General features: G+C 37.5%; 1 protein-coding gene across 1 annotated transcript in view; it reads left to right on the top strand.

The window, feature by feature from the left end:
- The window catches only part of PXDNL (peroxidasin like), a 423,364-nt gene that overhangs the window by 320,915 nt on the left and 89,474 nt on the right, over positions 1-12,975 (top strand). The window contains exon 12 of the mRNA XM_042923424.1: positions 1,058-1,216. Within this exon, the coding sequence (XP_042779358.1) occupies positions 1,058-1,216 (159 nt within the window). The remainder of the gene's footprint in view (positions 1-1,057; positions 1,217-12,975) is intronic.

Below are 12,975 nucleotides of genomic sequence, written 5' to 3'. Positions count from 1 at the left end.
CCCTCCTTTTCTTTACAAGTTGCACGGCCTTGGGTACATATGTTAACTGTGTTTTTTTTGCCCAGAGTCCTCTCATCCATACGCTGGGAGTGATTGAAGATATTGCCGAAGGCACAGGGTGGTTGTGGGGATGGTTTTGAATGGATTTATGCTCATAAACATATAGAAGAGTATTTGGCTCATTTGTGTCCATAGTAAAGGTTCACTGTTATTTTTCCCTATAGAGCAAAACACTTCATAAGATACAGATTGTCACTGAAATAGTTGAGAATGGAAACCCATTAACTTGTTAGTGGCCGCAAGGAATGTAAACTCAGTATTGAGCTCAGGGGTGGTAAAGTGCAATGTTGGCCTGAAGTATGGCTGTGAGGGTTAGCAGCCCGAGTGTCACAAGTGCCACCATTCTCCAGATGCTGTCTCAGCACCTTAAATGTTATAATTCTATAATGTTGTCATAAGCTAAATATTGCACACACATGTTGAAAATCATATTTAGGAAAAATCGTATTTTGGGGGAATCTAGGAATAAAAACTGTTGTTAAAAAATAAACAAATGCAGAACAATTCCTCTCCTAGCCAATTTTTGCCTTGTTTTCACTGCATTAAATAAAAAGTGGGAGGATGGCGGGGGGGGGGGGGGGGGGGGGGGGGCGGGGCGGTGAAGAAATCGGCGTCTTGGGTTAGCCTGTGCAATACCTCGCATGCCCTCTTAGGAATTTTAGCTTTTATTCCAAGAGGAGTAGGAAGCCACTGTAAGCAAGGGTAATGTTGGAATAAGATTGGTTTTGAAATTTGCACCCTAACTGTGGAAAATATAACTGAGGAGCAAACGTGAAGGTGGAGGGATTCCTACGGGGCTGATCAGTTTCTCCTTTTGGGGGCTGGTCAAGAGGGGCTGTCCAGATTCCAGGATGCAGTGGTAGGGGGCGTGGTCCCAATAGTGGGATATGGAGGCTTTCTGGAGGAATCCCAACCTTTACCCAGCACCCGGCACAGTTCTAGCTGTCAGCTCTCTGAGCCATAACGATGGCGTACAAAGTACTTTCTCTCTTTGCAGGGGGGCAGCTCCCTCAGGAAGGTCCACATACAGTTCTCTCCTCTGGCACTTTGAGAATTGACCACGCGGCACATCATGACCAAGGCCAATATGAGTGTCAGGCAGTCAGTCCATTGGGAGTGAAAAAAGCGTCTGTCCAGCTGACTGTAAAACCCAAAGGTAATGCGTGCTGTGATTGGGTCTACATACCTGAAGAGAGCGCCTCTGTGTCTGATTTCACACATCCTCCGGAACGTTATTACTTAAGTATTTTTTAGTTTATAAGATCTAAGAAAGGAGCGCCTGGGTGGCTCAGTCGGTTAAGCATCCGACTTCAGCTCAGGTCATGATTTCGCAGTTCATGAGTTCGAGCCCCACGTTGGGCTCTGTGCTGACAGCTCAGAGCCTGGAGCCTGCTTCGGATTCTGTGTCTCCCCTTCTCTCTGCCCCTTTCCCGCTCATGCTCTGTGTCTCTCTGTCTCAAAAATAAATAAAACATTTAAAAAAAATTTTTTTTAAAATCTAAGAAATTGCAAATTTGATAACCTTCTTCTAATCAATTGTTAAAAAAAAAAAAGACCTGAGGATTTAATTTCTATTAGTGATAAGTATTAATATCATGTTTTCTTCCAAAAATATTATTTTGTGTTTTCTTATAACATTTTTTGCAAAGCTAGTTACTTAGCTCTACCTTTGGAGACTAACTTACAGAAATATACATTTCTCACAGCCAATGGGCTGAACTGTGGTCTTAATATTGATGTATCTTTTATTCTTAGGGTTATCGAGAATATACTGCAGACACTCTCTTTCAGAGTCATCATGAAATACAGTAGTTTGGTTTATCAAAAATAGTAATATTCTGGAATGAGGTTGGGTTATTGGTCCATAATTTATCATTAAATGACATGTTAAAAAAAAAAAAAGGAAAACTCAAGGCTTACATTTTAAAAGACAGGTCCAAAGTAAGAATGAAAAATCGTTGTTATTAAATACTGTGGAAATTTCTTTTTAGTTACTGGCTTATGTTGAAATGAAGGAACTCAGTTACTATGTGTATATATTATCTAAACTGTAGTTTACATTTAGATATAAGTTCCTGTCTTCACAAATTTGCTATAATTTGTTTTGATGTAGTGGATCTAAATTCAGAGGTAACGCATATTTAGATAACGCATATAAAACCTAGAGACAAAGGTTGTCTGGATGTAGCAATATAAATGTGAAAAGAAATATTAGTAAGTGTTGAAGTGTTCAATGATGCTGGAACATAGACATAAGATTACACGGAGCTAATATCTATGTACAATCTAGTATTTATTCCTTTCTCAAATGCTTATTATTACCTCTTTTTTTTTTTGATGGAAGTTGAGGTTCTATGAAGAGGTAAAAAGATACTAGGGAAGGTGTGCAAATAGCTATGGAAATGCATGAGAAGATTTGAAAACGCTATTGAAAGGTGAAGGGAACTGCCATGCCCTTGGAAAACCCCATTTCTTTGGTTCATTCTTTCTAAGAGGAAATGCCAAAAGCTGCTCTGTGGAATATTTAAAACTACTTTTGAGTTGGTTTTCAACAAATTCAACTATTTTAAGAATCAGAAGGTTTTTACATTAATATCTTTTTAAAAAGGAGGACATATGTAATCAATGCACTGTAGTCTAATAAAATATAGCACGACAGTGCTGAAGTTAATGGTTTTAGTGTCATCCTTTTTTTGCCACATTGTTACATCCTTCCACTTCAATGACCTTCTAGATCTCAATTTAGAAATACACTCCTTCCCTAAGGAGGGTTCCTTTCCTCCACTCTGTAAGATATCATAAGATACCACTGTTGAAATTAATATTAGAATAGACCATTTAATCTAATAGGTGACCGATGTGGAGGAATTTGATAAATGTATCAAATATCCATAGCTAAGAAAGTATCATTAGCAACAGGCACAGATGTAGAAACACTACGAGCAAGTTTTTTAGTGAACAGAGAGCCCTGTGTGTTGAATGTACACTATGTGAATAGAGTGGAGGAGAGGGCTGTAGGGAGGAAATGCTTGGGATGGTTGGTTGAGTTCGAATGTATCAGATCTTGACTATAGGCCATGGAACTTTCCAAATGTTGACCATATCTATTATGTAGAATATTAATCAGCCTAAAGTGAATAGGCAAATGCTGGAGTAAAGAAACATTAAAAATAAGAAACCATTAGAACTATGGCTATAGTCAAGTGATATGTTAGGTGACCTGAATATCCATGACAATGGGAATGGAAGAATTAATGAATTCAAGTAAATGTATAACAAGTGGAACCATTTTATCTCTGAAATTATTAACAATATTTTTTCCCAATAACTACCCCTGAAAATATTTTGTAGACCCCGTTTTGTGTGTATTAAAGTGTTTCTCAAAGTGTGTTCGGTGGATTGCCAGTGGAGGAAATTTCCAAGACCCTTCCAGGGCGCTGTGGTTTAGGTTAAAACTCTTATAATATCAAGGTCTTATTTGCCTTTTCCACTTGGTTGACATTTGCACTGATGGTACCAAAATAATGGTGGGTAAAAGTGCTAGAGCCTTAGCATGGACCAAAGCAGTGGCACCAAACTGTACTAGTAATTTGTCTGTTCTTCACTTGCAGTGGGAAAAAGATAATAATTTTATTTAACAATGTTACTGATAGAACAGGAGGAAAGCACTACTTTTATCAAATCTTGGCCCTCTAGTAGATGTATGGTGAAAGAAATAGGCAAAAGAAGCTGTCAATTATCAAATTTTGCTATAGTATCAAATATGTTTCACAATGATGTGTTAAATATCTTAAAATATCCCTACATTTTTGGGGTGCCTGGATGGCTCAGTGGGTTGAGCATTGGACTTCAGCTCAGGTCATGATCTCATAGCCCCACGTCGGGCTCTCTACAACTCTGCAGTCAACGAAGAGCCCACTTCTGCCCCTCTCTGCTCAGACTCTCTCTCTCTCTCTCTCTCTCACTCTCTCTCATAAATAACTAAAAAATAAATAAATAAATATCTTCAAAAAGTTTTTTCAAATAAATAAAATATCCCCACATTTTGCAAATACTTACCTTTGTGAGGTCATATTTTATTCATATACTTCAACTAAAATGTCTAATTGCAAGAGATTGAACTCAAAAGCAGTTTTCAAATATTGAGATTTGGGGAAGTGTTTACTTTTGGAAAATTAATTAATGGTCACAAAGATGTGTTATTTATCTGACTATTGTATGAGTTTATTTCTGCCATATTTGAATAAGTAAATAAATTTTGAAGTTCTCAGATTTAATTTCTACTATGGTGAACATGGCTGCATATAACCAACATAAATAAAAGCTCTTGGAGCTACTCCATAATTTTTAAGTGTCAAGTGTTCCTGAGATTCATAGGTGTTTGAGTTGCACTCATCTGTTGGATCTTCTTTGCCTGATTTCTAGATCTTTTCTTTTTCTTTTTAATCCCTTTAAACTTTGTTGCCACATCATTTTGCTAGCCTTTTTCATGTCTATCCTTTATGCCCCTTGCTGTGTTCTCAGTGGTGTGCGTTCCCTCCAGAGATGCTGCTAACCTTTAGTTATGCAATAGTTTTATTTTTTCCACTAATATTTTGCTCAAGTATATGCAAATATATATAAACACTGGATGAAACTAGTAATTTTATAGAAACATATAATTAATGAAAACGAATTCCGGAAGAGAGAGAAACATAAACAGAATATAGCAGGGGAGAAAAAATGTTGGCAGGGATCACAGCAGTGCAGATACACAGCTGTTACGCTGCAGCATGGCTGAATAGAATGTTAATTATTCTGAATATTAAACTTGCAAAAGAGTTCCCTCCAATAAGAGTATGTGGTTATGTGGTTTCCCAAGGAAAACCATCACATGTATAAATAACAAAAATTCTAATGCTGCTTAAGTGGTTTTAGGAGTTAGAAATTAATAAACACACTAAAAATATTCTTAGTAACACAAACATAAGCTTGAAAATAAAATCCTAAGAATTCATTAAAATATATCAAAGGAAAACTATCTTGTGTATCTATGCAAAAAATCTAGGAATAAAGAAATATAATTTGAAATCATAAATAACCCAGTAGCACATGAAAAACATATTGGCCCATAATTAAGTGGGTTTTATTCCAGAAATTCAAAGAGAGTGCAATAATAGGAAAGCTATTAATATATTTTATCATATTAATGGACTCAAGAAGAAAAATCATGATTCTTTCCATAGATACTAAAAAGACACTTGATCAAATTCAGCATTTATTCTCATTAAAAACTGTTAGTTAACATAGGTCTGAATAGACATTTTTCCAACTTGATAAAATAGATTTACATCCCTAGATTTTTGCATAGATAGACAAGATAGTTTTCCTTTGATATATTTTAATGAATTTTTAGGATTTGTTATCAAACAACTCTTGCTTTACTGAACTCATTAGCCAGAATCCTGCTTAAGAGAAGAATGATATAAATATTTTCACTAAAGAAAGGATTTCTGCTGTCATTCTTTCATTTAATATAGATTTAGGGAGACAAATCATTACAGTTAGCCAAGAGACACAAGAAAGAATAACCAGGAAAACTCTGAAAAGGAACCATAATTAAGGAGGACTTATCACACTAGGTTATAAAATATATAATCAAGCTACAGAAATTAAAACAGTGACTTGCTAGTACATTAAGCCAAAATATATAATCTACAGGTTGATTCCCGTTCATATGGGAATGTCACGTATGAAAAAGATGGCGTTTCCTTTGAGTGAAGAAAAGGTAATGACTCAATGAAACATTTGGGAATAACTGGGTAGACCTATGAAAAATAACACCGGGTACATATAACACCGATTTTGTTCTGGAGATGTCTTCCCAGTCAGGAGGTGTGTGTGCCTGGCTCGTCTTGAGACCCATGTCATGACCTCTTCCACACACAGCTTTGCTTGGTCTTTTCTGCTTTAGGTAGCCCTCCCTTCAGCTGTTTTGGTGGAGTGGGTTTTAGTGCTTCCCTAGTTTTACTGAAAAGGAAGCTTGTAGTTTTATAAACAAATCCAGCAATACATTTCTGTTTCTCGTCCTCCCTGTTTATTGATTTCTGAAGAAAAAATGGAACTGCCACCCTCATGCTACCAGACCAAAAGTCTCCAATTCTTCTTTTCACTATTTGAATCTCACAGTGTATACACAGTTCTTTCCCTCGCCTTCTCTCCGTGCAGGCCTGGGCAGGTGACTCCACTAGGTTGGGCTGTCCGTCTGAGAGTAGGGACTGGGAAAGGGCAACGTTTAGTTTGTTTTTGTACACTTTCTTCTTCTTCATCTGTCAATTCTTCTTGCCTAGTGATGGCCCAGAAGGAACGGAAAGGAAGGGACAGGCTCACTGATAGGAAGCCGATGGCAAGGTGACCCTCTTTGATTTTGTTGCCGCCAGGTCTTGCCTGGTTATCAGGGTCCCCTGCATGGCTAGCTCTCTAGCCTTATATGTATGTTATTCAGAGTCCATATTGAGGTTCCGCTACTACTCAGCTCCCGGGTACGGGAGAGCCAGCTCCAGCTTGTGGCCTCTTAGCCAATCTTCTTTCTTCTCACAGATGGTTATTCCGTAGCCTCTGCTGATACGGTTTCCTCACTCAATGGGTAGTCCCAGTGGTGGGATTACCGGTTAGAGAGAAAAGGCAGCTCACCTGTATCAATTAAACTAACATCAAGGTTCATAGAGTAGTTTTATGAAGCGGTAGAAGCCACAAGATGTTGGAATCAAATCTTCAAAGTGTTTCAAGAAAAATAACGGTAAATCTGGTATTGTATAACTATCAATCTTTCAAGTATGAGGGCTCAATAAAGATATTTTCAGTAAACTGAGAATGTTTGCAACTATAATACTACTTTAAGGAAATTTCTAAAGGCTATACTTGCTAAAAAAAAAAAAAGATCTCGAAAGAATGACTGACATCCAAAAAACAATGCAAAGGCAAACAAAGAAACTGCTGAACACGAAGGTAATATTAAAATATTTTCTGTATCAAATATTAATAATTATAATTGTTATAGTGTGGCACTGAATAACAATCACATAAATGAATACTACCTAACAATGGAATATCACTTACGAGAGTGATTATTTAGAATTCAAGTAGTATAATATTCTTATATATCTGGCAAAATGTCAAGGGTAAGTCTCAAAAAATAAAAATACGATCGTAAGTTTCAGATCAGAAAGGTGAAAAAGATGAAGTTAGAAAGTCAACAAATTAATTTTTTAAGTAAAAGGTAGGAAAAGAGTAAAAAAAATCTGGCAGTTATTTTGCAGACAAATTCTATAAATGTTTTAAGATCAATTCAGTTTTATACCAACTCTTTACAAAGAATAGAACAGGTAGTATTTCCCAACTTTAACTAATAAAAGACATGAGAAAAAAATTCAGAATAATCTGTATACAAATATTGACCAACTGAATTCAATGACATTAATAGATTAATGGAGGACAAATTATGATTTTAACCAATGTAAATAAAATAATTTATCACCTATTATTAAGAAAAGATCTTAGCAATACAGAAATAAACAATTAAAATGTTTTCTACAAAAAAGCGTTTTGTGTATAATGTATATAACACTTTTGAAAATGACGTTTCTCAAGATAAAATGTTAGAATTGTTCCCTTTGGGAGTAGAAAGGAGATTACATTTACTCAACACTGTAATCGAAGGTCCTAGCCTGTGCAGAAAGAAAAGAAATAGAAACAAATGTTGTGGATTTAGAAAGAATGCATAACATTTTATTATTTATACGTAACAGGATTTTCCTCATACATAATTGAAAAACAATTACAAATATACTATCAGAAATACTAAGAATTTAGCAAGATCATTGGTTGATCTTAACAAGTAAAAATATTTTTCCTTTACATGTCAGCAATAAACAGAATACCTAATTTTAGTTTTAAAATGATACTTCTTTTTTAAATGTTTTCTTTATTTTTGAGAGAGAGAGCATGAGCAGGGGAGGGGCAGAGAGAGAAGAGGACAGATGTGAAGTCGGCTCTGCACTGAGAGCCTGATCTGGACCTCGAGCTCATGGACCATGAGATCATGACCTGAGCTGAAGTCAGATGCTCAACTGACTGAGCCACCCAGGCGCCCCTGAAATAATACTTCTTAAAATAGCAAGAAAGTATCAAGTAGTTAAAAATAAATGTAACAATATGCTATTTTTGACTATATGTACAGTACTGGACTGCATCTCCCTAGAGCTTACTCGTCGTGCTTAACTGAAACTTTATATACCCTTGGACTAGTAACTAACTAATAATTTATTAAGAAGGTGGATCATATGTTGAGTGTTTTTACTACAATAAAATGAAATTTAAAACAAACACATAAATCTACAAAAGATGTGCAACAACTTGTAGAAAAAAAGTTCTGTTGAAAGAAGTTGAAGAGGACAAATCCTACTGTACAGATGTTAGTCCTTCCGAGGTTGATTTATAGGTCAGTGCAATTGCAGTGAAAATCCTGGTGGGGGATGAAACATTGATTAAAATTGCATATGAAAGAGCAAGGAATACTCTAATAGCAAGATGTTATAAATCTATCGTAATTAACATATTGTGTTATTGGTATAGGGATTGACAAATTGATCAGTGGAACAGAAAGGCAGACCTTATGTATTTATTTTTTATTTGAGAGAGAGAGAGAGAGAGCAGGAGCAGGGGTGAGGGGCAGAGGGAGAGAAAAGAATCTTAAGCAGGCACCATGCTCAGTCCGGAGCTGGATGGTGGACTTGATCCCATGACTGTGATATCATGACCTGAGCCGAAATCAAGAGTTGGACACTCAACTGACTGAGCCATTCACACACCCCAAGAAAGACCATATTAATTACAGTGGTGGTGCTGCTCACCTACAGAAAGTAGATCTCCTCAATAAATAGTGATAGACAAATGGTCTGACATCTTCACTTTACTCTATAGTCCAGAATCAATTCCAAATTTAAAAATAACTTTAATATTAAAAAGCAAATATATAATATTTCTGAATAAAAATAAGATTTTTATGATAGTAGTACAGCAGAACTTTTAGAGCAAAATATAAAATCCACTATAAGAAAAGACTGATAAAGTCATCTACATTAAAATTTTTGTCTTCCATTCACCTTTAAAAAAAAACAAAAGATATTTGCCACATCTATAACTGACAAGTGGGTTTTTTTTATTATTTATAATATATGAAGACAGTGCTAGTTCAATAGCAAAAAAGGACAGATAAATTAGCAAAAGGGGAGAGATAATGAGTACAGTTTGGAAAAAGTTGCATTTAATATGCTTGTTGGGACTGAATGTAGATGTCTTTGTGAGCATGAAGCTAAGTTGTGTTGTCTATGGTTGTGAATGAAGTCGTTTAGACCCAAGGGGGTGTGTTGAGTGAGAAGATGAGAAGGCCAAGGATAGGAATTCCTCATAATGCAAAAGAAAGAAAAGCTGTGAGTTATACCATTACAAATGGCCAGTATGACACAAAAACCCAGAGGAGAAAGGAATACCAGCAGCTAAGAATTATCTCCAAAAAGTGACCAAGTGGGTCAAAAGCTACAAAAAATTACTTTCAGTAAAGACTGATTTTTTTTTAAGATTCTGAATTTAAGGACCTGAAGAACAACAATTTTCATGCAATCAAGGGAACCAAACCCTTCTCGGAAGTAAGCTTCAGAGTAAAGGGGATGGGGGAGGTGGATACACAGACGCTATTTTTTTCTAAGAAATTTCCTTGTGAAGGAGAGCAGTAAAAAGTGTCAGTGGAGACACAGCAGGGATATGGGAGAATAAGGGGAGAGCCTATTTTTCTGAAAGGAAGAAGCCAGGAAGTTGGAAGAGAGTAAGTAACAGATGGTTCAAGGTTTCTCAGGTGGCAAGATGGGATGGGATTCGCAAAATCCGACAAATACTCCAGTAAGAAGAGGTATTTCTTCAGTTTAGTTGAGGAGAGAAGGGTAGTTAAGAAGTATAGAGAAGTACCTCTACAAAGTGGAGTGTAGGAAGTTAAAAAAATTATAGCCTGGGGCGCCTGGGTGGCTCAGTTGCCTGAGCTCCCAACTTCGGCTCAGGTCATGATCTTATGGTTCGTGGGTTCGAGCCCCACATCGGACTCTGTGCTATCAGCTCAGAGCCTGGAGCCCGCTTCGGATTCTGTGTCTCCCTGTCTCTCTGCCCCTCGCCTGCTCACACTCTGTCTCTCTTTCTCTGTCTCAAAAATAAATAAATATGAAAAAACAATTTTTTTTAATTTATAGCCTGATGGCTTGTCTTTTTTTTCCCTTGCGGAGTAGAAAATGTCAATATTTTGTAGAAGTGGAAAATGCTAATATTTTGTAGGAGAAAGGTGTGCTGAGAGATGGGTTTTTTGTTGTTGTTAAATAGGAGCTGAAGTGACAAAGGCAGGTTGATTCTGATAAAACAGGACACATGATCACTCCAGATATTTTGAAGGACAGACACGGAGAAAACAGTGCAAGTGTATTGAACAGAAGGACAGTGGGTAAAAGGAGTTGGGAGTTTGGGAAGGAAAGTGGCAGAGGTGATGAAACTTGGGGTCTTGGCTGAAAAGGGAAGAGAATGACACTGGATGGGGTTTGTCAACAGGAAGGAAATGGAAGGTTCCCAGCAATGTAGATGGCGTCATAATGAGGGGATGACAGACCAGGAGGAAGAAGAGGTTTTGCTGTAGGGTGTGGTATTAGATATTTTCAAAAGATTATAAGTGATGGCATATAAGTGGTGGTAATGAGTAGCTGTTGAGACAGGAGGTGAACACGGCTGGAGATAGGGGATGTCACATAACGGAGGCCATGATGTGAAGTGTTGGCTATTAGAGATCCCTTGGATGAGTCAGGAAGGTCATTGCCTCATAGAGTCACTAGTGCTCATGAGATGTCCTCCATGCGTTGTCAGGAATCCATAAGCCGTAGTTTAAAAAACCCAAATACATGTGCTAACTTGGCATATAACGTAAGATTTGAAAATAACAAAATACGATTCTCACTTCAAGAACGGAATCTTTTTATCTTCGTAATGAATTTTTGATGTTACCATGTGTTTTTATTCCAATCGTAGAAAAAGTCACCAAGAAAGAAATGATGAAAACCCCTTTGCCCACTACTCAAATGAAAAAATAAGCATCACAAATAGGCTGCAAGATTGTTTGTTCTTCTTTTCTATCTGTTCTCAGCCCCAGCCTACTTGCCACTAACCCGGGTTTGGTGCGTATTACTCCCCTGCATGTCCACAGAGTTGACTTATTTTAGTTCAAGCTTTTATTTTGAGATAATTGTAGGTTCACAGTTAGTTGTGAGAAGTAACACAAAGAGATCCAGACTCATTACCAAACTGCAGACTCCACCTACTAAAACCCTAGCAACTACCAATCTGTTCTCTATTTCTATAGTTCTGTTGTCTCAAGAATGTCACATAAATAGAGTCACACAGGATGTAATCTTTGGGGGCTGGTGTTTTTCATTCAGCATAATTACTTGGAGATTCATCCAGAGTTTGTGTGTTATCAGTTATTCTTTTGATCATCAAGTCATTTATCAGTTATTCTTTTTACTGCTGAGCAGTATGCCATGATGTGAATGTACCATAGTCTATTTAATCTTTCACTCGTTGAAGGGCATATGGCTTTTTTTTTTAAACAAATTTTTTTTTAATGTTTATTTATTTTTGACAGAGAGAGAGAGAGAGACAGAGCATGAGTGGGGAAGGGGCAGAGAGAGAGAGGGAGACACAGAATCCAAAGCAGGTTCCGGGCTCTGAGCTGTCAGCACAGAGCCCGACGGGGGGCTCGAACTCACAAGCCATGAGATCATGACCTGAGCTGAAGTCAGACGCTCAACTGACCAAGCCACCCAGGCGCCCTAAGGGCATATGGCTTTTATTGTTTGATTATTACTAGGAAAGCCACTATAAATATTCCCATATGGGTTTTTGTATGTGAGAGTTAAGTTTTCATTTCTGTGGGATGAATGCCCAAGAGTGCACTTGCTGGATTGTATGGTAATGTCATCGTCGTTATTTTTTAATGTTTGTTTGTTTGTTTATTTTGACAGAGAGAGGGAGGGAGGGTCAACGAGAGGGAGAGAGAGACTCCCAAGCAGGCTCCACCCTGTCAGCACAGATCCCGATGCGGGACTCAGTCCCATGAGATCGTGATCTGAGCCTAAATCAAGAGCTGGATGCTGGCACTGACTGTGCCACCCAGGCGCCTGGGTAGTGTCATCTTTAAATTGTTAAGGAAGGTCCTAAATTATTTTCCAGAGTGGCTTTGCCATTTTATATCCCCACCAGCAATGTATGAGTGATCCACGTCCTTGTCAGTGGTTTGTGTTGTCCCTATGTTTCATTTTAGCCGTTCTGACAGGGGTGTGTAGTGATACCTTATAGTGGCTTTAACCTGCATTTCATTTCCCTCGTGACTAATGACGTTGAGCATATTTTCACAGGTTGATTTGTCATGTATATTCTCTTCAGTGCGATGTCATACCTTTTGCCCATTTCCTAGTTGAATTGTTTCATCTTACAGTGTTGGATTTTGAGGGTTCTTTGTATATTCAAGACACTGGTCCTCTGTCGTATATGCAGTTTGTAAATATTTTCTCTTAGTTGGAAACTGGCCTTTTCATCCTCTCAACATGGTCTTCCCAACACGAAAGGTTTCAAATCCGATGGAGTCCAGTTTCTCAATTTTTTCTTCAGTGGATTATATTTTCTTTTGTTGTTGTTTAGTTTTGAGAGGGGGGAGGGTCATAGAGAGAGAGAGAGAGAAAGAGAGAGAGAGAGTATCCTAGACAGGCTCTGCGCTGTCAGCACAGAGCCCAATGCAGGGCTTGACCAAACTCACAAACTGTGAAATTGACCTGAGCTGAAGTCAGATGC

Source organism: Panthera leo, chromosome F2 (genome assembly GCF_018350215.1).
Source record: "Panthera leo isolate Ple1 chromosome F2, P.leo_Ple1_pat1.1, whole genome shotgun sequence".
Classification (NCBI taxonomy): Eukaryota; Metazoa; Chordata; class Mammalia; order Carnivora; family Felidae; genus Panthera; species Panthera leo.
This window is presented reverse-complemented; position numbering and strand designations above follow the sequence as displayed.